At 41.7% G+C, this 24,847-nt stretch overlaps 1 protein-coding gene across 1 annotated transcript in view; it reads right to left on the bottom strand.

The window, feature by feature from the left end:
• The window catches only part of LOC145286206 (ADP-ribosylation factor-like protein 6-interacting protein 1), a 141,218-nt gene that overhangs the window by 44,067 nt on the left and 72,304 nt on the right, over positions 1–24,847 (bottom strand). The window contains exon 2 of the mRNA XM_080135005.1: positions 21,742–21,878. Coding sequence (XP_079991131.1) covers positions 21,742–21,878 — 137 coding nt within the window. The remainder of the gene's footprint in view (positions 1–21,741; positions 21,879–24,847) is intronic.

Below are 24,847 nucleotides of genomic sequence, written 5' to 3'. Positions count from 1 at the left end.
GAGACAGAAAAGAGAGAGAGAGGGAGAGACAGAAAAGAGAGAGAGGGAGAGACAGAAAAGAGAGAGAGGGAGAGGGAGACGAATAATACATATTTATTCAAAGTAAAATAAGGAAAAAAGATATTAAAAAGAAAAAAATGTACAACCGTATGTTTTTCAGCAATTCTATTTGATAGAGTAAAACGATACAAGGAGAAAAGAAAGATATCAAATCAGAGAACAACCACCTTATTCACATGAAATTGCTCCATGTGATATTTTCTGTTCTGAAGGTATAACTTTCTTTTTTTTATAAATTAAGTTTTTCTCTTCTGACGATTGTTTAGTTTCTACAAAATATTTGTTTCAATTTTATTTCATTGTTTTCTGCCTCATTTTTCTGGGCCGGTGTTTGTTTAATTTCTAGTGACAACCATCTTTTGTTAGTGCTGTTAATTAACACAAAAGAATAATGAATGCTATAATTGTCAACTGTATCATTTTATGAATGTCACATGAACAGATTTTATCTACTTTTAAATACACATAATTTCTGTACATATTTACAAAACACTAACAATCTAGATATTTAGGTATAGGAAACTAGTCTGTCCTAACTGTGGGGAACACTAGTACAGTCTCGTGTTTGAGGAGAATGAGAAATGCTGAGCACAGAAGAGAAAGAGAGAGAGAGCAAGGGGAGGTAAAAAGAATGAAGTGACAGACAGAGCGATGTGGGAGAAAAGAGAGAGAGAGAGAGACAGAGCGATGTGGGAGAAAAGAGAGAGAGAGAGAGAGAGAGAGAGACAGAGCGATGTGGGAGAAAAGAGAGAGAGAGAGAGAGAGAGAGACAGAGCGATGTGGGAGAAAAGAGAGAGAGAGAGAGAGAGAGAGACAGAGCGATGTGGGAGAAAAGAGAGAGAGAGAGAGAGACAGAGCGATGTGGGAGGAAAAGAGAGAGAGAGAGAGAGAGAGACAGAGCGATGTGGGAGAAAAGAGAGAGAGAGAGAGAGAGAGACAGAGCGATGTGGGAGAAAAGAGAGAGAGAGAGAGAGAGAGAGACAGAGCGATGTGGGAGAAAAGAGAGAGAGAGAGAGAGAGAGAGAGAGACAGAGCGATGTGGGAGAAAAGAGAGAGAGAGAGAGAGAGAGAGAGACAGAGCGATGTGGGAGAAAAGAGAGAGAGAGAGAGAGAGAGAGAGACAGAGCGATGTGGGAGAAAAGAGAGAGAGAGAGAGAGAGACAGAGCGATGTGGGGAGAAAAGAGAGAGAGAGAGAGAGAGACAGAGCGATGTGGGAGAAAAGAGAGAGAGAGAGAGAGAGACAGAGCGATGTGGGAGAAAAGAGAGAGAGAGAGAGAGAGACAGAGCGATGTGGGAGAAAGAGAGAGAGAGAGAGAGAGAGACAGACAAAGCGACGTGGGGAGGGAAAGAGAGAGAGAGGGAGACAGACAAAGCGACGTGGGGAGGGAAAGAGAGAGAGAGGGAGACAGACAAAGCGACGTGGGGAGGGGAAAGAGAGAGAGAGGGAGACAGACAAAGCGACGTGGGGGAGGGAAAGAGAGAGAGAGGGAGACAGACAAAGCGACGTGGGGGAGGGAAAGAGAGAGAGAGGGAGACAGACAAAGCGACGTGGGGGGGAAAGGAGAGGGAGGCGCACATCCGACAGGGGGGGGAAAGGGAGAGGGAAAGGCGGAGAGCGACGGGGAGGAGAGAGAGAGGGAAAGGCGGAGAGAGAGCGACGGGGAGGAGAGAGAGAGGGAAAGGCGGAGAGAGAGCGACGGGGAGGAGAGAGAGAGGGAAAGGCGGAGAGAGAGCGACGGGGAGGAGAGAGAGAGGGAAAGGCGGAGAGAGAGCGACGGGGAGGAGAGAGAGAGAGAGGGAAAGGCGGAGAGAGGGAAAGGCGGAGAGAGAGAGAGAGGGAAAGGCGGAGAGAGGGAAAGGCGGAGAGAGAGAGAGAGGGAAAGGCGGAGAGAGGGAAAGGCGGAGAGAGAGAGAGAGGGAAAGGCGGAGAGAGGGAAAGGCGGAGAGAGAGAGAGAGGGAAAGGCGGAGAGAGGGAAAGGCGGAGAGAGAGAGAGAGGGAAAGGCGGAGAGAGGGAAAGGCGGAGAGAGAGAGAGAGGGAAAGGCGGAGAGAGGGAAAGGCGGAGAGAGAGAGAGAGGGAAAGGCGGAGAGAGGGAAAGGCGGAGAGAGAGAGAGAGGGAAAGGCGGAGAGAGGGAAAGGCGGGGAGAGAGAGAGAGGGAAAGGCGGAGAGAGGGAAAGGCGGGGAGGAGAGAGAGAGGGAAAGGCGGAGAGAGGGAAAGACGGGGAGGAGAGAGAGAGGGAAAGGCGGAGAGAGGGAATGACGGGGAGGAGAGAGAGAGGGAAAGGCGGAGAGAGGGAAAGACGGGAGGAGAGAGAGAGGGAAAGGCGGAGAGAGGGAAAGACGGGGAGGAGAGAGAGAGGGAAAGGCGGAGAGAGGGAAAGACGGGGAGGAGAGAGAGAGGGAAAGGCGGAGAGAGGGAAAGACGGGGAGGAGAGAGAGAGGGAAAGGCGGAGAGAGGGAAAGACGGGGAGGAGAGAGAGAGGGAAAGGCGGAGAGAGGGAAAGACGGGGAGGAGAGAGAGAGGGAAAGGCGGAGAGAGGGAAAGACGGGGAGGAGAGAGAGAGGGAAAGGCGGAGAGAGAGGGAAAGACGGGGAGGAGAGAGAGAGGGAAAGGCGGAGAGAGAGCGACGGGGAGGAGAGAGAGAGGGAAAGGCGGAGAGAGAGCGAGCGGAGAGGGAGGAGAGAGAGAGGACAGGCGGAGAGAGAGCGACGGGGAGGAGAGAGAGAGGGACAGGCGGAGAGAGAGCGACGGGGAGGAGAGAGAGAGGGACAGGCGGAGAGAGAGCGACGGGGAGGAGAGAGAGAGGGACAGGCGGAGAGAGAGCGACGGGGAGGAGAGAGAGAGGGACAGGCGGAGAGAGAGCGACGGGGAGGAGAGAGAGAGGGACAGGCGGAGAGAGAGCGACGGGGAGGAGAGAGAGAGGGACAGGCGGAGAGAGAGCGACGGGGAGGAGAGAGAGAGGGACAGGCGGAGAGAGAGCGACGGGGAGGAGAGAGAGAGGGACAGGCGGAGAGAGAGCGACGGGGAGGAGAGAGAGAGGGACAGGCGGAGAGAGAGCGACGGGGAGGAGAGAGAGAGGGACAGGCGGAGAGAGAGCGACGGGGAGGAGAGAGAGAGGGACAGGCGGAGAGAGAGCGACGGGGAGGAGAGAGAGAGGGACAGGCGGAGAGAGAGCGACGGGGAGGAGAGAGAGAGGGACAGGCGGAGAGAGAGCGACGGGGAGGAGAGAGAGAGGGACAGGCGGAGAGAGAGCGACGGGGAGGAGAGAGAGAGGGACAGGCGGAGAGAGAGCGACGGGGAGGAGAGAGAGAGGGACAGGCGGAGAGAGAGCGACGGGGAGGAGAGAGAGAGGGACAGGCGGAGAGAGAGCGACGGGGAGGAGAGAGAGAGGGACAGGCGGAGAGAGAGCGACGGGGAGGAGAGAGAGAGGGACAGGCGGAGAGAGAGCGACGGGGAGGAGAGAGAGAGGGACAGGCGGAGAGAGAGCGACGGGGAGGAGAGAGAGAGGGACAGGCGGAGAGAGAGCGACGGGGAGGAGAGAGAGAGGGACAGGCGGAGAGAGAGCGACGGGGAGGAGAGAGAGAGGGACAGGCGGGAGAGAGAGAGCGACGGGGAGGAGAGAGAGAGAGGCGGAGGAAGAGCACGGGAGGGAGAGAGGGACAGGCGGAGAGAGAGCGACGGGAGGAGAGAGAGAGGGACAGGCGGAGAGAGAGCGACGGGGAGGAGAGAGAGAGAGGGACAGGCGGAGAGAGAGCGACGGGGAGGAGAGAGAGAGGGACAGGCGGAGAGAGAGCGACGGGGAGGAGAGAGAGAGGGACAGGCGGAGAGAGAGCGACGGGGAGGGAGAGAGAGAGGGACAGGCGGAGAGAGAGCGACGGGGAGGAGAGAGAGAGGGACAGGCGGAGAGAGAGCGACGGGGAGGAGAGAGAGAGGGACAGGCGGAGAGAGAGCGACGGGGAGGAGAGAGAGAGAGGGACAGGCGGAGAGAGAGCGACGGGGAGGAGAGAGAGAGGGACAGGCGGAGAGAGAGCGACGGGGAGGAGAGAGAGAGGGACAGGCGGAGAGAGAGCGACGGGGAGGAGAGAGAGAGGGACAGGCGGAGAGAGAGCGACGGGGAGGAGAGAGAGAGGGACAGGCGGAGAGAGAGCGACGGGGAGGAGAGAGAGAGGGACAGGCGGAGAGAGAGCGACGGGGAGGAGAGAGAGAGGGACAGGCGGAGAGAGAGCGACGGGGAGGAGAGAGAGAGGGACAGGCGGAGAGAGAGCGACGGGGAGGAGAGAGAGAGGGACAGGCGGAGAGAGAGCGACGGGGAGGAGAGAGAGAGGGACAGGCGGAGAGAGAGCGACGGGGAGGAGAGAGAGAGGGACAGGCGGAGAGAGAGCGACGGGGAGGAGAGAGAGAGGGACAGGCGGAGAGAGAGCGACGGGGAGGAGAGAGAGAGGGACAGGCGGAGAGAGAGCGACGGGGAGGAGAGAGAGAGGACAGGCGGAGAGAGAGCGACGGGGAGGAGAGAGAGAGGGACAGGCGGAGAGAGAGCGACGGGGAGGAGAGAGAGAGGGACAGGCGGAGAGAGAGCGACGGGGAGGAGAGAGAGAGGGACAGGCGGAGAGAGAGCGACGGGGAGGAGAGAGAGAGGGACAGGCGGAGAGAGAGCGACGGGGAGGAGAGAGAGAGGGACAGGCGGAGAGAGAGCGACGGGGAGGAGAGAGAGAGGGACAGGCGGAGAGAGAGCGACGGGGAGGAGAGAGAGAGGGACAGGCGGAGAGAGAGCGACGGGGAGGAGAGAGAGAGGGACAGGCGGAGAGAGAGCGACGGGGAGGAGAGAGAGAGGGACAGGCGGAGAGAGAGCGACGGGGAGGAGAGAGAGAGGGACAGGCGGAGAGAGAGCGACGGGGAGGAGAGAGAGAGGGACAGGCGGAGAGAGAGCGACGGGGAGGAGAGAGAGAGGGACAGGCGGAGAGAGAGCGACGGGGAGGAGAGAGAGAGGGACAGGCGGAGAGAGAGCGACGGGGAGGAGAGAGAGAGGGACAGGCGGAGAGAGAGCGACGGGGAGGAGAGAGAGAGGGACAGGCGGAGAGAGAGCGACGGGAGGAGAGAGAGAGGGACAGGCGGAGAGAGAGCGACGGGGAGGAGAGAGAGAGGGACAGGCGGAGAGAGAGCGACGGGGAGGAGAGAGAGAGGGACAGGCGGAGAGAGAGCGACGGGGAGGAGAGAGAGAGGGACAGGCGGAGAGAGAGCGACGGGGAGGAGAGAGAGAGGGACAGGCGGAAGAGAGCGACGGGGAGGAGAGAGAGAGGGACAGGCGGAGAGAGAGCGACGGGGAGGAGAGAGAGAGGGACAGGCGGAGAGAGAGCGACGGGGAGGAGAGAGAGAGGGACAGGCGGAGAGAGAGCGACGGGGAGGAGAGAGAGAGGGACAGGCGGAGAGAGAGCGACGGGGAGGAGAGAGAGAGGGACAGGCGGAGAGAGCGACGGGGAGGAGAGAGAGAGGGACAGGCGGAGAGAGCGACGGGGAGGAGAGAGAGAGGGACAGGCGGAGAGAGAGCGACGGGGAGGAGAGAGAGAGGGACAGGCGGAGAGAGCGACGGGGAGGAGAGAGAGAGGGACAGGCGGAGAGCGACGGGGAGGAGAGAGAGAGGGAAAGGCGGAGAGCGACGGGGAGGAGAGAGAGAGGGAAAGGCGGAGAGCGACGGGGAGGAGAGAGAGAGGGAAAGGCGGAGAGCGACGGGGAGGAGAGAGAGAGGGAAAGGCGGAGAGCGACGGGGAGGAGAGAGAGAGGGAAAGGCGGAGAGCGACGGGGAGGAGAGAGAGAGGGAAAGGCGGAGAGCGACGGGGAGGAGAGAGAGAGGGAAAGGCGGAGAGCGACGGGGAGGAGAGAGAGAGGGAAAGGCGGAGAGCGACGGGGAGGAGAGAGAGAGGGAAAGGCGGAGAGCGACGGGGAGGAGAGAGAGAGGGAAAGGCGGAGAGCGACGGGGAGGAGAGAGAGAGGGAAAGGCGGAGAGCGACGGGGAGGAGAGAGAGAGGGAAAGGCGGGAGAGCGACGGGGAGGAGAGAGAGAGGGAAAGGCGGAGAGCGACGGGGAGGAGAGAGAGAGGGAAAGGCGGGAGCGACGGGGAGGAGAGAGAGAGGGAAAGGCGGAGAGCGACGGGGAGGAGAGAGAGAGGGAAAGGCGGAGAGCGACGGGGAGGAGAGAGAGAGGGAAAGGCGGAGAGCGACGGGGAGGAGAGAGAGAGGGAAAGGCGGAGAGCGACGGGGAGGAGAGAGAGAGGGAAAGGCGGAGAGCGACGGGGAGGAGAGAGAGAGGGAAAGGCGGAGAGCGACGGGGAGGAGAGAGAGAGGGAAAGGCGGAGAGCGACGGGGAGGAGAGAGAGAGGGAAAGGCGGAGAGCGACGGGGAGGAGAGAGAGAGGGAAAGGCGGGAGAGCGACGGGGAGGAGAGAGAGAGGGAAAGGCGGAGAGCGACGGGGAGGAGAGAGAGAGGGAAAGGCGAGAGCGACGGGGAGGAGAGAGAGAGGGAAAGGCGGAGAGCGACGGGGAGGAGAGAGAGAGGGGAAAGGCGGAGAGCGACGGGGAGGAGAGAGAGAGGGAAAGGCGGAGAGCGACGGGGAGGAGAGAGAGAGGGAAAGGCGGAGAGCGACGGGGAGGAGAGAGAGAGGGAAAGGCGGAGAGCGACGGGGAGGAGAGAGAGAGGGAAAGGCGGAGAGCGACGGGGAGGAGAGAGAGAGGGAAAGGCGGAGAGCGACGGGGAGGAGAGAGAGAGGGAAAGGCGGAGAGCGACGGGGAGGAGAGAGAGAGGGAAAGGCGGAGAGCGACGGGGAGGAGAGAGAGAGGGAAAGGCGGAGAGCGACGGGGAAGGAGAGAGAGGGAAAGGCGGAGAGCGACGGGGAGGAGAGAGAGGGAAAGGCGGAGAGCGACGGGGAAGGAGAGAGAGAAAGGCACAGATGAGGGGAAGGAGAGAGAGAAAGGCACAGATGAGGGGAAGGAGAGAGAGAAAGGCACAGATGAGGGGAAGGAGAGAGAGAAAGGCACAGATGAGGGGAAGGAGAGAGAGAAAGGCACAGATGAGGGGAAGGAGAGAGAGAAAGGCACAGATGAGGGGAAGGAGAGAGAGAAAGGCACAGATGAGGGGAAGGAGAGAGAGAAAGGCACAGATGAGGGGAAGGAGAGAGAGAAAGGCACAGATGAGGGGAAGGAGAGAGAGAAAGGCACAGATGAGGGGAAGGAGAGAGAGAAAGGCACAGATGAGGGGAAGGAGAGAGAGAAAGGCACAGATGAGGGGAAGGAGAGAGAGAAAGGCACAGATGAGGGGAAGGAGAGAGAGAAAGGCACAGATGAGGGGAAGGAGAGAGAGAAAGGCACAGATGAGGGGAAGGAGAGAGAGAAAGGCACAGATGAGGGGAAGGAGAGAGAGAAAGGCACAGATGAGGGGAAGGAGAGAGAGAAAGGCACAGATGAGGGGAAGGAGAGAGAGAAAGGCACAGATGAGGGGAAGGAGAGAGAGAAAGGCACAGATGAGGGGAAGGAGAGAGAGAAAGGCACAGATGAGGGGAAGGAGAGAGAGAAAGGCACAGATGAGGGGAAGGAGAGAGAGAAAGGCACAGATGAGGGGAAGGAGAGAGAGAAAGGCACAGATGAGGGGAAGGAGAGAGAGAAAGGCACAGATGAGGGGAAGGAGAGAGAGAAAGGCACAGATGAGGGGAAGGAGAGAGAGAAAGGCACAGATGAGGGGAAGGAGAGAGAGAAAGGCACAGATGAGGGGAAGGAGAGAGAGAAAGGCACAGATGAGGGGAAGGAGAGAGAGAAAGGCACAGATGAGGGGAAGGAGAGAGAGAAAGGCTCAGATGAGGGGAAGGAGAGAGATAAAGGCACAGATGAGGGGAAGGAGAGAGAGAAAGGCACCGATGAGGGGAAGGAGAGAGAGAAAGGCACCGATGAGGGGAAGGAGAGAGAGAAAGGCACCGATGAGGGGAAGGAGAGAGAGAAAGGCACAGATGAGGGGAAGGAGAGAGAGAAAGGCACAGATGAGGGGAAGGAGAGAGAGAAAGGCACAGATGAGGGGACGGAGAGAGAGAGAAAGGCACAGATGAGGGGAGGGAGAGAGAGAAAGGCACAGATGAGGGGAGGGAGAGAGAGAAAGGCACAGATGAGGGGAGGGAGAGAGAGAGATAGGGGCACGGAGCGAGGAGAGAAAGAAACAGTTCTAATTTATTTCTATACAACAGTCGGGTCAGCTTAGAGGAGCTCTTCCCAAAATTGAATCCCCTAGAATAGAATTTTATGTTCTAAATACAAAAGACAAGTCTTTCTCTATCCTATTTTTTTTTTTGTTAGTATTTCTCTAAATTTAGAATGGAAGAGAAATTAATGCAATGCTTACTGGAATGCTATATTCGAATTCTGTGGAGACTAACAAATTGGCAAAAAGAAACTTTGAACATGTTCACATCCTGTAGATAATAGTCAAGAAGAATGTGATTGCTTTAACACAACAAAGTTCTGAATCACACTGACACTCGCTTGCTCAACTGCCTTATATCATATTTACGAATTAATGATAGTTTGAAAAGAACTACACATAAGCTTTGACTCATTTACAAATGGTGTCTTCAACTGGGCAGCCGAAGCACTATGATCTTCTCACCTTGGATAAATGGGAACTTTTTGGTTATCATTATAAATTGTTAAGTACTTTAAGCACTAAAATTCATGAAAAATTTATGAATATCTTTTCTCCACCTACAAATTAAAAAGTACAATAGATTAAACTTTTGTGCCTTAGCAAAACAAAACAAACATTGGAAATAATAAAACTTGTAACCAGATAAACTTCCAACAGTTACAACATTGTGCATCTGCATACACCTTTTTTGTCAGACTCGTTAAGAGAGCGGATGGTATTCTTCACCGTGTACAATTTTTTGTGTATGTATGGGGAGGGGGACGGGGATATGTCTTGTAATCTGATTTCATAGATCTTTCTTAATGGGAGGAAACCAATTGAGAATCAAAAATAGGAACCAGTTTTTATGTCTTAAACATTTTTAATGGAAATCATTTCAGACAAGGCATGAAGTCACTTGATGTAAAGAGCTAAAAAGTGTCAAAGATTCCAACCCAGAAAGCAACAGTTTTTCCTCCTTTGTCAGAAACACCACTCATGGAATGTGACGACAAAATAACAAAAACAAGAGTTATGAGTTTGCCACAGCAAACCCAACGTCCACTTTCTACTCTTAATTATGTCAAAGAAGCAGTTTCATAATCCTACATTCTTAGGGTTTCATAATAAATTCTTTTCTTTGGGCCATACCATTACTCATCACTATCCTTTCCCATGCTGCATTAATGTTCATCGCTATTCTTTCTTGGGCCTGCTTACAATTCCTTCAATTCTTCAGCCACACACGGCCAGTACTTTATTCAAAGAATCTACAAAATTACTTTCTTAAAAAAAAGTTCAGAAATTCAATATCACTAGTTTAATTGGCCAAAATCATTTTAACCAAAATCTATTCAGGTTGATGCCTTGCAAATGACACGGTGAGAAAAAGATTATTTTCTAATCTCATTGAAAGAAGAAGCTATAGGAATGCACGAACAACTGATACAATGTTACAATTAACACTAATAAAATTTTTTAAAAAATGCTATCAGGAAAGGAGATTGCATTGAATGGCTTTAAAATGACCTTTTGTAATTTTTATAACTTGTTTGTTCATGTGTCACAATGGAATTAACAAATATGCAAATTTCAATTTCCAACCTGGAAAATGATAAATCTATCATGACAACATTCGTCCTATTGAATTAACAGTGGAATAAAATTATTTTAGTAATATTAGTCGAGGCATCGCCTGAAGAGCAACATTTTAATTATGGGTAGAGCCCATTGGAATGCAACTCTAGGAGCTTCAACAAATGACAAGGGGTTGAAACACTCAGGATCTGCCTATGGGGCATAAAACTTTCATCCAAAATAGGGGAAAATGGAAAATCAAACTCAAATTACTCATTATTGGAAATTAAAAAATTAGTTAATTCTGTCACATCTGGGAGGTACTTAGAGTAACCTTGGTTCAATAAAGTACAAAATCGACTTTGCAAGCTAGTGAGTGAAATTCTTCTCGTCTCTACAACCCGTTTCAAACAGATGTTGCTGGCCTCTCTCTACTGCATTGTTATGTTCATGGTAAGAGCTCGACTGAGCATCCATCCCTGGTCCCTAACCACTCTCTAAAATCTTCAGAGGAAGAACTCATCTAGCTACAGCCACAACAAAAATTTTTTTTCTTCCTTTCTCTCTTTATCAAAAACCAAACAGAACTATGAACAAGATTTCTTTCTTATGGAATAAAATCCCATGAATGTGCTTCTCAAGCAACTACAACATGGTTGTCTTCAAGTCTAATGTAAACAACTACTTGTTTAGTTGTCCTCTTGGATAATCTTTTGCCCATTCTACCTATTGCTTCTGGTCTTCTCATTGTGGTGTCATAATCCAACTGATGATCTCCTTAATCCTTATTCTCGAGTGGATTCCGGGTCTTAGTTAAAAAAAAAAAAAAAAAATAATAATCCATCTTATTTCAATATTGTAAACGTAATCAAGACAAAACATTATAGAAGTAGGCACCTTCCTTATTATTATTATCATCCCTGTTTAATAATCTTATTTGTCATTGACAGCTTTCTTCCTAGAAAAAAAAAAAAAAAATTTTTGATTCTGGTTTCTTGATTTTTTTTTTTTTTAGGAATTGTTATAGCAGATTGTTAATAAAATGTAATTCGATCTAGTTCCTTCCAAATTACTTCCCTTTGATTGGAAAAATACCCCCCCCCCCAAAAAAAAAAAACAGCATAGTTTAAAACAAATTCAAGTAAATATATCCAAACAATGTCAGGTCGGGACAGCTAGTCATTACTAATGAAGATTGCTGCTTTCAGACTATCCTGATTCACAGACAAAATATTTTCCATCATTGGTGAATTGGACACTCACGTGGTTAATAGTAGAAAGTAGAATGCGGAGGTTTGCAACAATTTGACACTAATTAAGTTCAAATTAGTATTAACTTATAATACGACTTCTTTGAAGCTGAAAATTTTTATTGCTTCTTTAGTCCATGTCCTATGTAAATTGTAACGTGATAAATACATTGATATCTAAATGAAAAACAAAAAAAAAAAAAAAAAAAATGTCAATTAGAATAAAATATTGAATTTTCAAACGTTTTACTGATGCTTTATATGATTCCAAGTGTTGGCTGTTGATGAAGGACGCAGAAAGAAAACTATCCTTCATAGAAATAAAGATGTTGCATTACACTTCTAATCGAACCAGACTTCAAAATTTCCAAAGTTATGCTTATCTCAGAAAAAATGAAAGAAACCATCTGCAATGGAACCAACATAAAGAACACACGCGATATATTGACTTTGAATTATTTACTAAACAGGATCTTAGAGGGTCTTCAGTCTCTTTGTACGATGGTTTGTCAAGACAACCTGGCATAAGGATACTTTATAAATAAACCCTGAACAAAAACAGTATTCAAAGCCCAAATAAGATACCCTCAACACGGCTATACACTGGTTCGTACGAGGAATGGCATATCTTCTAATGCTGTTACCTCAAGTAACACCACTTAGTTGGATACTCCACCAGGCCAGATGAATTCTTGTCCTGGAATTCAATACGACCATGAGAACGCAAGAAAGATATACTATAACATACGTGATTGGTCAATTGTGGATAGGAAAATTAATGATCCTAACTTTTTTACGAAGTTAATGATTGAGAGTTTAAGGAAAACTTTATATGAATGTATGGATATTTATGTTATTGCGTCAAGTGTAGTCCCAGAGACGGGGCCCGCTTGATTTTCGAAACTTTATGTGGAAGTAAAATGATCAGAAAAAAAGATTAAAATATAGAAGAAAATGCCTATTAAAGTTTCAAACATTAAACCTGTACAAGCTATTTTTATGTCTATTTACTTGTGTCAAGTCTAAGTACGTTAAATTAGGTAAAGATTATTTTTTTTGTGTTGGCGTAAAGGGGGGGGGGCATCAACTCGCCACTAATATTCAAATATTAGAAATACAGATGGTTGTTTTCCCTTAATTAGATGAAGATTGTTTTTATGCAGTGGCTGATGAAATTGTCTTTGAGCTAAGCATAATGTTTGTCTTGGTTAACAACCAAGTTCTAAAAACAAGTTTTTTCTCTTTTTACTAAGGGGAAAATAGAGGAGGGGGAGGCAATTATTCCATTTTGTTGGAGACGAAACATGTGAGAAGCCTCATGAAAACATTAGCAGAAGCTAATGTGACAGCAATAGATTAAACCTTTATAACTGCAGAAGCAGGACTGAGAAAAAAAAAAAAAAAAAAAATGGTAGTTAGAGCTTTGGATAGTGGTCACCAGTTCTGTCTGATAAGCATGCACACAAGATGAATTCTTGCTGATCATTGGCTTGATTCCATTAGAAATACACAAGTGGTCATTAGGTTACTAATAAATCTCATGGACCATACAATAGTAGGAACAAAAAAAATGGTAATAATATATACTAGGTATTATTGTGTATCATTTTACTGTGAAGAAATGGTTTCAGAAGAATGAAAGGTAAGAATAAGCAAAGAAGGAATAAAACGTAGACTTGTTTATGTTTTTATATATATATATATATATATATATATATATATATATATATATATATATATAAGCAGGAAGATCTGACATTATCCGGGCTTAAATGAAAACCAACAAACATTTCACACCCCCATATTTTATTGTCATTGAAATTGGTGAAATCAACTATCTTTCAATCAAATCTATTGATTGCCTGCTCTCATTAAAGACTACTGCTCCTGCAGTGTACTGGAAAGAAGCTTCACATGCCTCCCTGCAGCGACTTAGTCCACAATACATAGTATTATACATGCCATTGTAGAGAACATTGATTTTATAAAAATATTTTTATATAATGGCTTGAATTAAAGTTGAAAATGCAAAAGTCAAGTATTGTAGTTCGATTTTGCTCTAAACAGAAACATTCATTTTGAACGCACCGCTATTATATCAAAGAATCTACCGTTTATTTTATATGCCAGACCTTTCTGCTGGAGCAGTGATAAACTTCTCAAATGTATTTGTGATGTTAAGCTGTATAACTTTAGTTGAAATTGCCTGTTCCTTCTTCATCGGATTTTTTTTCGATTATCAATACTTATCCAAAACATTCTGATACAAAATCTAAGAACACTGCCAGGAACATAAAGTACATATGTATGAAATTTCAAAAAATCGTCCCAGCCTTTTAGGAGTCAATAGGCAACAGACACACACACAAAATTCCTTTTATATAAAATGATAATATTTTTTAAGTAAATATTTTTAAATCTACAGACAGTGTTTCATGCTTATGCAATCATCAGTATATGAAGCGATAATTACTGCTAGTCAGGAGATATGAGTCTAGTCACAAAGTCATCCTTGACTGCATAAGCTCACATTCTATTGTAAGGCCACCAACAATTGAGGAAAATTAAGTACCTATAAATGCCAAGTCATTGGTTTTTCAGAGTGACCAGTAAAAGAAGATTTAAATTTGTACTAAAGTTGATCACTTTTTCTTAATTCCATAGAGAGGGCTAAACATAAACTTCTAGAGAAAAAAAAAAAAAAAAAAAGGAATAATTCAGTTATATATGTATATAACTGAATTCGAATTCTACATACATACATACACACACGGTAATTTCGATATAAATTTAAATGAGATTAAAAACAATCAATTTGTTTCCACAGGCAATTTTGAAAAACAAATCGTCCCCACTAAAGGAACATTTGAACAAAAATGCTAAATATTTGTCCAAAAAATTACAAACCTATTTGTTGTATTAAAATCAAAACAATCATTGAATTAAAAAAATAGTTAATTAATAAAATTAACTTTTTCAAAATCTATATGCAAATTAGTTAACATTGCAACTGATATTGCATAAAAAGAGAAGGAAAACTCTGAAACTAAACCTAAGGGGAGTAAGGCCTCTCCAGTCTTGGATGACAACCTTCCTAGAGCTGGTGACTCAAACAAATTACTGGTCTGCAAACCTAAACTGCTTAAGGAGTAGATAGGCACTGTCTATCGCCCGGCTTCCATACTCCTTTGCCTATTAGCCAGGCGTAAAGGTCGAATAACAGAGTCGACAGACCTTCAGTGATTTTATTTCCTGACTAGGGCAATGAACGCCGTTTTCCCCACTCCCGACACATCCCATCCCTTAAACTGGGCACTTGGGAGTGCTTGAATGCCATAATGCCAGTACAAGTAGATTGCGTTGACCATCGTCTGATGGGTTGAGGGTACCAGATAGACAGTTCCTGGCTGACGTTCCCGACTGGTAGTACAGGTGCTCTAACTCTTTGGTAGCGCTTAGAGCGGCTGCTCCATCAACAGTTGTATAATATTGGGTTGTTTGTAGTGCCATGTCACGCATGGAAAGGGACCCTGCACTCATCCCCGGTGGGCTATCCCGAGGCCACAATCTTAGTAAATGGAAGGACAACTGATGATCTGCTTGTGTTGCATGTTTGGTATTCTGCATAACCACTTGTTCAGCACCCCTTACCTAAACTGAAACTCTTAAAAAAAAAAAAAAAAAAAAAAAGAAGAAAGAAGACAGTACAATAAAAAATTACGCTAAAACCAGGCCCAAACTCGAACAAAACCAACCTGCCTTCTCCCTTGAGCCTTGCATTTATGAACATTCGTGGGATTAGAACTAATTTAAATGATGTTGAAGCATTTCTCCTAACAAACACTCCGAATATCTTAGCACTAAGTGAGACTAACCTACACTCCTCTATCCCCTCTAACTACTTTAACATGCCCGGATATCTCCCACTCTGCCGTAAGGACTGACAGACATATGCACAGGCTTGGAGTATATATTCGAAACACCCTCCCCTTGACTAGAGAAACTAAACTAGAATCGGACGATCAAGCCTCTATGTGCTTTAAACTTAACATGCAACATAACATTAGCTACTTTTATTTTCTCTATAGCTCTCTCTCGACCCACCTTTTCTCTAACTACTGCATCGATCTGACTGAAATTTTGTATGGACCTTTGTTATGATAAGGTGCAGCAAACTAAGTATTATAGTATAAATAAGCACAAATTTGACAATATTCAACCACCCATTACCATATACTCATTCTAAGTCAATGGGCTATAACTTTTGCCAGTTTTTAATGGGCAAAAAGTTTAATCTATTAATATTGTACTATCTTTCAATGCTGAATTCATGGAGTTGAACTAGTGTAGTATCTGTTCTGTTACCATAAGAATTCTCCCAAGCATTACCTCCTCCTTGAAGGGGGAGTAGTGTTATAACTTCCCTAGAGAACAAAAACATACTTGAGAGTAATATAACTTAAATAGTCTTGCTTGCACGTTGAAACCATCCATTTGGTTTACAGTTTCTGGTTTGAAAAATTTGGTGCATGCATAAGTAAATAAAAACAACTATGAAAGCTTTTTTTTTTTTTTTTTTTTTTTTTTTAAAATCGACAATTTTTTGCATTTAAAATATGCAAATAAAAACAGAACTGTAAATCCCTTTTGCATTTTCTTTTTTTCGTCAACATTTTACAAATTTTATTGATGTATTTTTCATTGCAAATCGGAATTGTTTTCTAACAAAAACAAATGTTGACAATTTGAAATCTTTTATATATTCTGTAATTGATAGTTTAAAAGACGTTAAAAATTACTCAGATGAACTTGACCAGTTACTGAAACCGTGTTAATAAAACTACAAAACTATTAACACATAATAACATCTAACTTATTATAAATGGAACATATAAAATCGTACAAGTAACTGATACCAAAGGCAATAAAAATGACATTTCATAGTTAACTGGTTGTTTAAGACAAAACAAAGAAAGTAAAACCATTAAATCCTATTTCTCACTGTAACCAAACGCAATAGCAGTTACTTTTCTTGCATATTTGCTTTAATTTTGTACAATTTAAACCATTTGAAGTCTTTTTTTGTTGCATTAGATTCTGTAATTGTCAGTTTAAAGATGTTAAAATTACTTGCAAATACTTTGATTATAATCTGCTCTATTAAACAATAGACTTTTTAGTTTATTCAAAACAAGCAAAAGTTCTCGCCATTGATTTATGATAAGTGATTTATGTCATACTGACTTTCATTAAGAGTCACTTTTTTATTTACAAAGCCAGTCGACGGCAGTGATGTCAGACAAATTTTAAGGTTCGGATGACCAATACTATATAATTATACTTTTTTTTGTTGTTTTTAAAGCAAATATAAAAATAGAAGTTTTGGTAAATTTTTACTTGGTTTCCACCTTAACATTTTCCTTCAAAATGACTTTTACAGGTTTTTTGGGTATGCTGAAAATGAATATTGCATCAAAATTTTCTGCAAATAAGTAATTTTTTTTATATTAAGCATTGTAATTCCTTATGTTAAAGATGGTGGCCATTGTTGTATGTGCAAGCGCACATATTTTTAGCATAATTAATATACTCCATAGCTAGCTATAACGTATATTAACCCAAGGGGTCACAGGTATATTATATAAATAAATAAAAAAGAATGTATACCAAAATAAGATTGACAAAAAAAAAAAAAAGTTTCCAAGAAATAGGAGCCAAATAAAGGGAGATGAGGTAGAAGCAAGGAAGATATTTAAAAAGACAAGCACAAAGAACAAAAAAAAAACACATACTCTGAAAGAAAAAGATGAAAATAAAAAGCAAAAAATGGGGGAAAAAAAGGAGGGGAAGAGAACAAAGTAATTAATGTGTATGAGAGAGAGAGAGGAGATGTGGCGGCAATAACAGGACAAAGTCTTTTTTTATACTATGTACAAAAGCCAGAGTTGGCTAAATGAAAACAAAACGAAAACCAACAAAAGAGAAAGAAAGAAAAGCTGCCAATAGATGCATCAAATGAAGCAGAACTTTCTCATGAAACGCTTAACCAACATGGAGACTTCTCACAAGAAGTAGAACTCTACTAAAATGGCCACAGTAACATCTATTCACAAAAATAGGGTAAACACAACTGTTTACCTCGATTCAGTAGAAATACTAAAAATAAGAGGTCCATCCTCCCATGCATAACTTCCTTCTGCAAGAGAAATTAATCTATTGCCAATCACTGAAGACGTCTTGGGGAATGCCGAAATACCTGATCATAGCCAATGTTGCACACATTGAGAGTTTCCTGGTTTGAGGATAGCTGGATTTTTACTATAAATTGAGGTCATGATTAAGTTTGCTACAATGGGAGGAAAAGCAGCAGATACAAAAAGTGAAACAATTTTTTTTCTTTTCAGTAAAAAGTCACTCATTATCTTGGCCAAAAATCACTTCAGAGTTGATGAGATGAATACTATAAGATGGCTGAAAATCTTCACATACCAACTCAAAACAGTAGCCCAAAACAAAGCAGCAATTCTTTTTCCTTTGTCAGAAACACTGTTCATGGAAATTGAAAAAAGGATAAAATAGAAAAATGAGAGTCACGAGGCTGCCAAAAACAAAGTCAAGGTCCACTTTCTACTCAACTAATTTATACATATATAGTTATCCATGAACCGTTTCGCTGTATCTTAGCTCTTCAATGTGGATAGGTAGGCAAATGCTTCAAGTTGAGATTGAAATCATTTTCTTCCCCAGTTCTTGTTCACTTTTTCCATTAGTACAAATGAGGAAATGCAATATTAGTGTTTATATAAGCAATATCAGTAGTCAAAGAGTGCTCTACTTATTTTCCTGAAGAGCTTTGCATTATCACTAGTGACAGTAATATATATTTTAGAGTAAACATTGCTTTGTAAATGATACCTATTTTTTGCAGAAAATGCACGATGGTGCTTTTCATGAAAATCAAATTCCATGGCATTACTGGACGAATACTTAACATAATTAAATCCTTAAAAGGAAAATCCAGGTTGTCCTCGATGGTCATACATCAAAACAATAGGTTATAAATGTAGGTGTACTTCAGGGGTCGATCCTTAGACCTTTATTATTCCCGATATTAATAAATGACTTCTCTGCGTCTCTGAGATGGGTATATTTGCTGACAACACCACGCGCTATAATAGACACAAGAGGAAAATGAATGAACATTTATCAAAGGAAATGGCAGAAACCCAAGAGGAATAACTTCCAGTCTGTGGTGGAATAGGGGAAAAAAATGGATGGTCACATTCAATACTGCCACAACTAAGCTCCTTTCCTTTGATAACTACAAGAACCCTTCTCAATCACTAATAACCATGGCTAATGATTCTTTAGCTGAAAGTACTTTGTTCAAACTGTTCAGCTTAATGTTTACAAGGAACATGAGTTGGAACAGATATATTGTGCATTGCCAAGACTGCTGCAAAGAAGGTGGGCTCTCTCTACTGTGCTAGAAAGAAACATCCATGTATGGAGTATTGTTGTCACATTTGGGCTGGTGCATTAGCTACTAGTGTCTCCCTCTTAGAGATAGTTCAAAAGAGAGTCGACAACCTAATAAGTTCAGCACTATCAGCTAGGCTTCAACTGCTTTCCCATCAATGAAATGTTGCATCCATCTGCCTGTTTTACAAATACTTTAATGGTAGGTGCTACCCCTACAAATTATGTCCCAGATAGTAGCCCTCTACATCAAAGTGGCACTGTGCCTTGTTTGGGGTGAAAATGCAAAGAAAAAAATATATTCATGATTATAAAAATGGACATTAACTATATATGGGGGCTGGGACATTAAATCATCTAGTCATTTAATTCACATTTGCACACATTGCAAATACATACGAATAGATTTAAAAAAAAAAAAAAAAAAAAAAAAAATGTCGACAAAATTGACTTAGTACTAACACATTGAATATGTTTGGGATGTCATTTGCAATTTTCATATCTTTGTCTATGGGGAAGATTGTCTTACTAAAAGAAACATCAAGTCATATAGTATGCAATCGATGAAATTGATTAAAATTTTACATTTTAATTTTTATGAACAGAGGCAAATAATTGTCGTAATAGACTGGCTCATTTGAATCAAATATTGATTCTGTAGGACAAAAGCAATTGATGACAAAAGTTGAGAAATAGAATGGCTTTATTTTATTGAAATATAAATGAGAAATTAATATTTGATATAAAGAATTGAACTCAGAAAAGCTGACTAGACAGAATTTTATTTTATTAACTTAGGGAATCAGGGAAATGAATTTTGGCCCGTCACTCACCTACCATCTCAGCTTCATTGGATGTCAGTCTGTCAAAGATAAGTCGATATAACTCGATAGTCATGATTTGAAATAATTTAAACCAAATGAGTTAAACTATTCCAAATTCTAGAAAGAAGAATGGAATTTACCAAAGATTCTATCCATGAAATTCATACTGCAGTGTTGTGCCAATAATAATAACGACCAAATTAGATAAGAATTGTTTCCAAAAGTTTGGGGATGGGACCAGCTAGTAGAGGATAAAGGAAGATTTTACTAACGACGACTGATAGCAGTAACTCCTCCCATTTCTCTATTCGTCAAACGGGGAAAAATTTAACAGGTATCATTTACATAATACTGTTTGAAAAAACGACAAAAAACATTGAAAGCAAAAAGTTCCAAGTATTTTTGGTTTTCCTCTATTTAATCAAATTCCTGGTAAACTTGGCAATCTAAGAATTATGGTGATAGTCTCTACCCTTTATCTGTACTATGATGACTTGTTTTTAGTTGCTTTTTTAAGTTGGGCAAGTAAAACAAAATAACTTTAATTATTCAATTAGTTTTGTTAAAAGAAAATCATTTTCTTTAAAAACAAATTCTTTAATTTCTCCTGCAAGGAATTTGCTTTTTCAATATTGATGTTTATGAACATCAATTTTATAGCAGAGACACTTCGTGTTATTTGCACACAGAATTGAAAAATATTAATTCCTCTGTTAACATTAAATTTTACAAATAAAATTTGATTTTAAAACTCCCTTCCTCAGTTTGAAAGGCCTGGTATTCATCCCCAGTTTGTAATGTTAAACAGAATGTGTCCTGAATCTAACCTATAACCAGACACTAGTTCTGTCGACAGTTATACTCTGAGCAAGAACTGGTAAGCAATTATATACCTTTGTGAATCTTACTTACAGCAACTGTTATTTCCAGATTTTAAAGGAATCAACTAGACATATGTAATATTGCTCCTTATTTCTTTCTCAAGTGGTTCTACATACATAAATGTAGGGGAAGGGGCGGTAGGGGGGGAGGGTCACCACTCATCAAGGCCTCGGATGTCACTCTACGATAAAGATTAATAAGTGTTAGATAGATGGTGAGACATGATCAGTAATGGTGAAACTTGAGTAGAGCTTGATTATATAAGATGACGGTTCAACAAGAATTTATTTACATTAAATTTGAAAACAACCATGTTATATTCATCTGGGAAGCAGCCTCAAGACATTGTGTTCCAGAGACAGTTCTAAAAGATAAACTCTCCACATGGAATTTACATTTAGGTACAGATAGAGAGTAAGGGAAATTGTTGACTGTTGTAGCTAGATGAGTATTTGTTTTACAGGGGTGGAGGGTTGGATTGATGCTCAGTCGAGCACCTACCATAAAAGTAACAGCAGAGCAAAGATAGACTCGCAATGTCTCTTCTGTGAGAAAGAGGAAGTGGGGAGGTGAAAAGTTCCTTGTTTTACTAAATTCCAAAGATGGTTTTGTACAGTGTCAAAACAAGAAAAAGGTTCAACTCGTCGTAGTGTAATGATTCCAATCTTTGTATGTGACATTGCCTGTTATGTTGAGGTGTCACGGATCATCCAGTCATTTTGAGCAAAATTTTTGCCAGCATGTCAGAATGCAAAGAAGACTGAAGACAATAAGAGATTTCATGTTTAACTTTTATTGCTCTCTAACACATTTCTATGTACATCTAGCTTCCTAATGGAACTCCACAGGGTGGCAAAACACAGGACATCTACGCTTATTCAAATCAAGTCTGTCTCTCCCGTTTCCAATCAACTTGCCATATTTAGCAAAATCTATTTATATTTTTATACTTTTCTAAACAATAACAGGACTGAGAAGCTTTCCTGAACAAAGTTTCTAATAATTCATCTCCAATACTTATTAGGTTGGTGCAAAAATGTCATTTTTTGACATTCAACTATATATTAAAAAAAAACTTTTTTTTGCACCAACCTAATACTAAATCACAATCTGTGAAAAGAAAATTATCTTGAATTCCATTTTACAACCTTATTTTGCATAACCCACTTTCATAACAAATGATCATATTTATTACTAGTTAACACATTAATATCATTCCCTCTATCCCTATTTTACTTTCTTTACCTACCTTAACATGTAGTACTGTCACAAATAGTCACCCATCTAAATACTGAACAGGCTCAATGTTGCTTAACTTCAGTGAAGTGACAAGAATCAGTTTGTCACCATAACGTGGTCATAAACTTTAAGTCCATAAAACAGTTAATCTTTGTCAACTTTAATTTCTGTTAAATATCGTAACAAGAAAGCAGGGGCTCTTTAAATCTGAAAACCAAGAAATTTTTTTTTTTTTTTAAAGAACAGGAATAAAGTGATTCTGTACATACAGGAAGATGAGTGTGGTTGGTGCCAAGAGGAGCACAGGGTGGTACGGTTTTTCCCACTGAAGAATGGAGTTGATACGAATAAGAGCTGCTCGCCATCCTTCAAGATTTTTCATGACTTCAATCAAACATGTGTCTGGCTGAAAAAGAGAAAAGAAAATGAACTTGCAGAATAAATGGACATTATGAGAGATAAGACTAAAATATTTGTTTCAAAATTATGCAGTCATATGCTTATTAATCCAGTATTGTCAAATCATATATTTGTTAATAATATTACAGAAGATAATATCAGCATGGTATCAAGCAGGGAGAGAGGACCTGTCTGCTCATCCTTCGGCTAACATGTCCGTCTGTAGAGAAATCAATGTTCACAATGTGGAATGGTTAGCTCACTCAAACAAGAGATGAGGAGGTTCTGTCACGATTTCTACATTGCTTATGACCTAACTTAAATTGTTCACAAACCCACCCATGTGCCCGACACTGAGGCTCAGTATGCAAGTTTCCTAGACCTTCATCCTCAGAACTTGCTCTGAGCTATGTTCATCTTTCATTCTGTCTCCACTGGAATCTTCTGACCACTTGGTTGTCTCAGTTAAGGTAAAAACAATGTAATAAGTCCTTCGCATACCTCTCCATCGTACAGTTAAGTTAAACAAAAAAAAATCAGTATTTATTGTCCGTTATTCAGTTGAACCAATTTATTGTTCGTATTTCAGTTAAACTAATTTATCGTTTATTTTTCAGTTTTGATTTTTAAAACATTCGGGGCCCGTGGCGCAGTTGATAGAGACGTTGAATCTCTACGGTTCCAGATGAACATTGTCTGAAGATAGCGGTTTCAATCCCACCCAAAAGCGTGCCAGAGGTAATTGGTCAAAAATGTGGTGAGACGACAACAACTACGGATGGCAGTGATGGCTGAGAATGCAGTTAGGAGATTCGAAGTTCCTATCTGTCGCGGTTACCACCTGACACGTTGACTGAAACGTTGTGAACCAATAAAAAGATTAAAAAAAAAAAAAACAACAACTAATAAAGATGAGACTAATAGTCCGAAATAAAAATAAAATTAACATAAAAATGCTCATCTCAAAATAAAAAATTCCAATTAAGGAACAATATATATATATTGTTTTTTTGGATTTAAAAAATATTTATTGTTCATTTTTATTTATTTCTATTGAATAAACTTCAGTTACATACAAATCAAATCGTATTCCTTTTCTTTTTAAACTTTTTAACAACTTTTCTCCCTTTCAATTCGTTTTTTATTATTAATATTCTTATTATTAATATTGGATGAGTTTCAGTACAAAGTATCATGTTTATCTTTTTTAATCCAATTTTGAAGTTTTCTAATGCTTTCTGTAAAAAATGTCTGCTCATTATCAACAGTGTGTTCCACTTATCTTGCTTGCTAGGAACTATAGCGATGACGTCATTTTTCAGCTGACAGGCCATCTATGACGATGGTCACGATAAGACTCACTATTACTATATGAACAAAATAAATCAAAAGGGTGTATCAGTTAATGTTAAATAAATTAAAAAAACAAAAAAAAAAAAAACAATATTAAACAAATCATGATTATATATATATATATATATATAAGTTATAAAATATATATGGCGATTAAGCTACACTGAATATTCCGCGTTTCATCCACTCTAGGACTCTTCAGGCTTCAGAGTACTAGAGTGAGTAAATGAAGTAGTTATATATATATATATATATATATATATATATATGCACAAAGAAATAATTTGAAGGAATGCTCAACAGTAATAATATATTCAAACTTCTGTAAAATAGAAAATGATGTTTTTCTCTTCCAAATCCAGAGTAAAGTGCATAAAATGCCACAATTTTAAAACAGAATTAAAAAAAAAATAAAAAATAAAAAATAAAACACATCTAATCAGAATTCATTCTTGAGAAAATCTCCCTCTCCCCCTCAGCACACACACATTTTCTGAATTGTGAAATGGTAATTAATTCTCAAAAAAAATTCTTTATTTGCAATCAAGAACTAAAAATGTTTCCAAACGTCTCTAATGAATTTGTGAAAAAGAGAAAACGAAAACCAAAAATACAATTTTGTTATAATGAACAAATAAAATTCTAAATGTTCTAGTTACATTGAAAATATGCCTTCCAGAAACACTTTTTAAAAAAGGCGATTTTAACTTTTTTTCTTTTTACAAAGGGGTCGCTGCTTATCAAGGCCCAGAGGCCACGCTAGGATAAAGGTTTATAAGGGTTAGGTAGATGATGAGACAGTATAATCAGTAAGGGTGCAACTTGGACAGGGTCAATTATTTAAGACAACTCAAGAATTTATTTACATTAAACTTGAAAATGACCATATATAGTCAGCTGAGAAACAACTCAACGGTATTGTATTTCACAAATAAACAGTTCTAGGAAAGAAACTGCCCACAGAATTTTCGTTTAGTTTTAGACACAGAAAGAGGAAAGGGTAAAATTGTTGACAGTTGTTGTAACTAAATGAGTATTTATTGAGAACGTTTTACGGTGGGGGTGGGGGATAAATTGAAGCTTAGTATTTTATACAAATTTGTACACGCTTAATAATTCATTTCTATTTTCTAATTATTGCAATTATTAATTTTCAGGCATAGAAACGCTTAACCCTTCAAACTCCATCATAATGCTTCCGAAAGTCACCAAACAATCTAGTCATGAGAAACAAATTCGTTAATTGACTTGATAAATGGATTCTGCATGAACTCTGAATAGTTTGTTTATAAAATCGATCATTTTCTGAAAAATCTAAAATATATTTTCATTGAAAAGATTTTTTTTTCATGCAAAAGTTAATTATTTTGTTATGTGCATAGTACACAGCTTAAGGAGAGAGAGAAAAAAAAAGATGGTGACAAATAAATGATCACATACGCTTAAGTATTATTTTCATTCTTTTAATGAATGGGAGGTGGTGGTTATGAAATGAAGTGAATAGATGATATGAGCCTGTAAAGTTCAAATTCTATTGTTGCCACTCATAGATGTTGGCAAACTTCACATTGTTCAAGTACCCGATTCTAAAAGAAACAAGAGCGATCAAAAAATTCACGTCAC

The sequence above is a fragment of the Euprymna scolopes genome, chromosome 10, assembly GCF_053919585.1.
Source record: "Euprymna scolopes isolate OS-2025 chromosome 10, ASM5391958v1, whole genome shotgun sequence".
Lineage (NCBI taxonomy): Eukaryota > Metazoa > Mollusca > Cephalopoda > Sepiida > Sepiolidae > Euprymna > Euprymna scolopes.
Note: the sequence above shows the minus strand (reverse complement) of the source record. Positions and strands in the feature narration are given on the sequence as shown.